Below are 1,076 nucleotides of genomic sequence, written 5' to 3'. Positions count from 1 at the left end.
ATATAAACCCTCATAAACCCTCATATAAACCCTAAACCCTCATAAACCCTAAACCCTCATAAACCCTTTTCTACCTTCTATTGGAGGAGAGGGCCATGGTGACGACCTCAATTCCTTCTTCAGAGCCTTGCAAGAATTTTTGTTGTTTTGTTTGTATATTGTGAATAACAATAAGCCGCCCAGCAGCAAAACAAACAGAAAAAGAATCTATAAAATGTATAGCTCCTTTTATGTTGGTTATACACCCGAATACATGTTTACATTGTAGTGTTGCTGCTGGCAGAGAATACGTTTCTCCTCCTCCTCCTGCTGCTGCTGCTGGTGCTGCTGCTGCTGCTGCTGCTGGTGGTGGTTGTGCTGCTGCTGCTGCTGTTGGTGCTGAGGAGGAGGGGGGGGGAGCTGCTGCTGCTGCTGCTGCTGCTGCAGCAGCAGGGGGCTGCGCTGCAGCAGCATTGTTGCTAGATGAAGACATCTTCTCCTAAACCCTAAACCCTAAACCCTCATAAACCCTTGTAAACCCTCGTAAACCCTTATACAGAGATATTATAAACCCTTATACACCCTAAACTCTTAAAACTTTTGGATTGTTGTTGGGGTTGAGAGAGAGAGAGAGAGAAAGGGAGAGTGAAGTTTCTATCGTTGGTGGTTTAGGGTTTAGGGTTTAGGGTTTAGGGTTTAGAACTGAGGGTTTAGGGTTTTTAAGGGTTTATATATTTCAGGGTTTAGGGTTACCAAACACCAATCCTAAACCCTAAACCCTAAACCCTAATTTTATTTGAGGGCTAGATCGCTTAGGGTCTCGATACCTAAACCCTAAACCCTAAACCCTAAACCCTAAACCCTAAACCCTATAAACCCTCATCAGTATATAAATTTAAGAAGATTTCATAAAATTTAAAAAAAATATATATTTTTTTTTTCTTTTTTTTTTGTTTGTTTCTCTTTTCTGTAGCCGCGGTGGCTGCAGCCACGCAGCCACAGAGCGATGAAAAGAGAAGGGTTTTTTTAGGATAAAAACAAGAAAAAATAAATTAATTTAAAAATTAAAATTAAAATATTAATTAAATAAATAAAAA

General features: G+C 39.9%; 1 protein-coding gene across 1 annotated transcript; it reads right to left on the bottom strand.

Moving 5' to 3' along the window:
* Positions 1 to 237: 237 nt before the first annotated feature.
* Positions 238 to 453, bottom strand: EMH_0030640 (uncharacterized protein; the record flags this gene model as incomplete). The annotated part of the gene is made up of 1 exon (XM_013494435.1): positions 238 to 453. One exon carries the CDS (start codon positions 451 to 453, stop codon positions 238 to 240), a length of 216 nt encoding a protein of 71 aa, XP_013349889.1.
* Positions 454 to 1,076: the final 623 nt, after the last annotated feature.

This window comes from Eimeria mitis, genomic scaffold (assembly GCF_000499745.2).
Source record: "Eimeria mitis Houghton genomic scaffold, Emh_scaff1157, whole genome shotgun sequence".
In the NCBI taxonomy this organism is placed as follows: Eukaryota; Apicomplexa; class Conoidasida; order Eucoccidiorida; family Eimeriidae; genus Eimeria; species Eimeria mitis.
The sequence above is the reverse complement of the archived record's forward strand: the minus strand, read 5'-3'. Positions and strand labels throughout refer to the sequence as shown.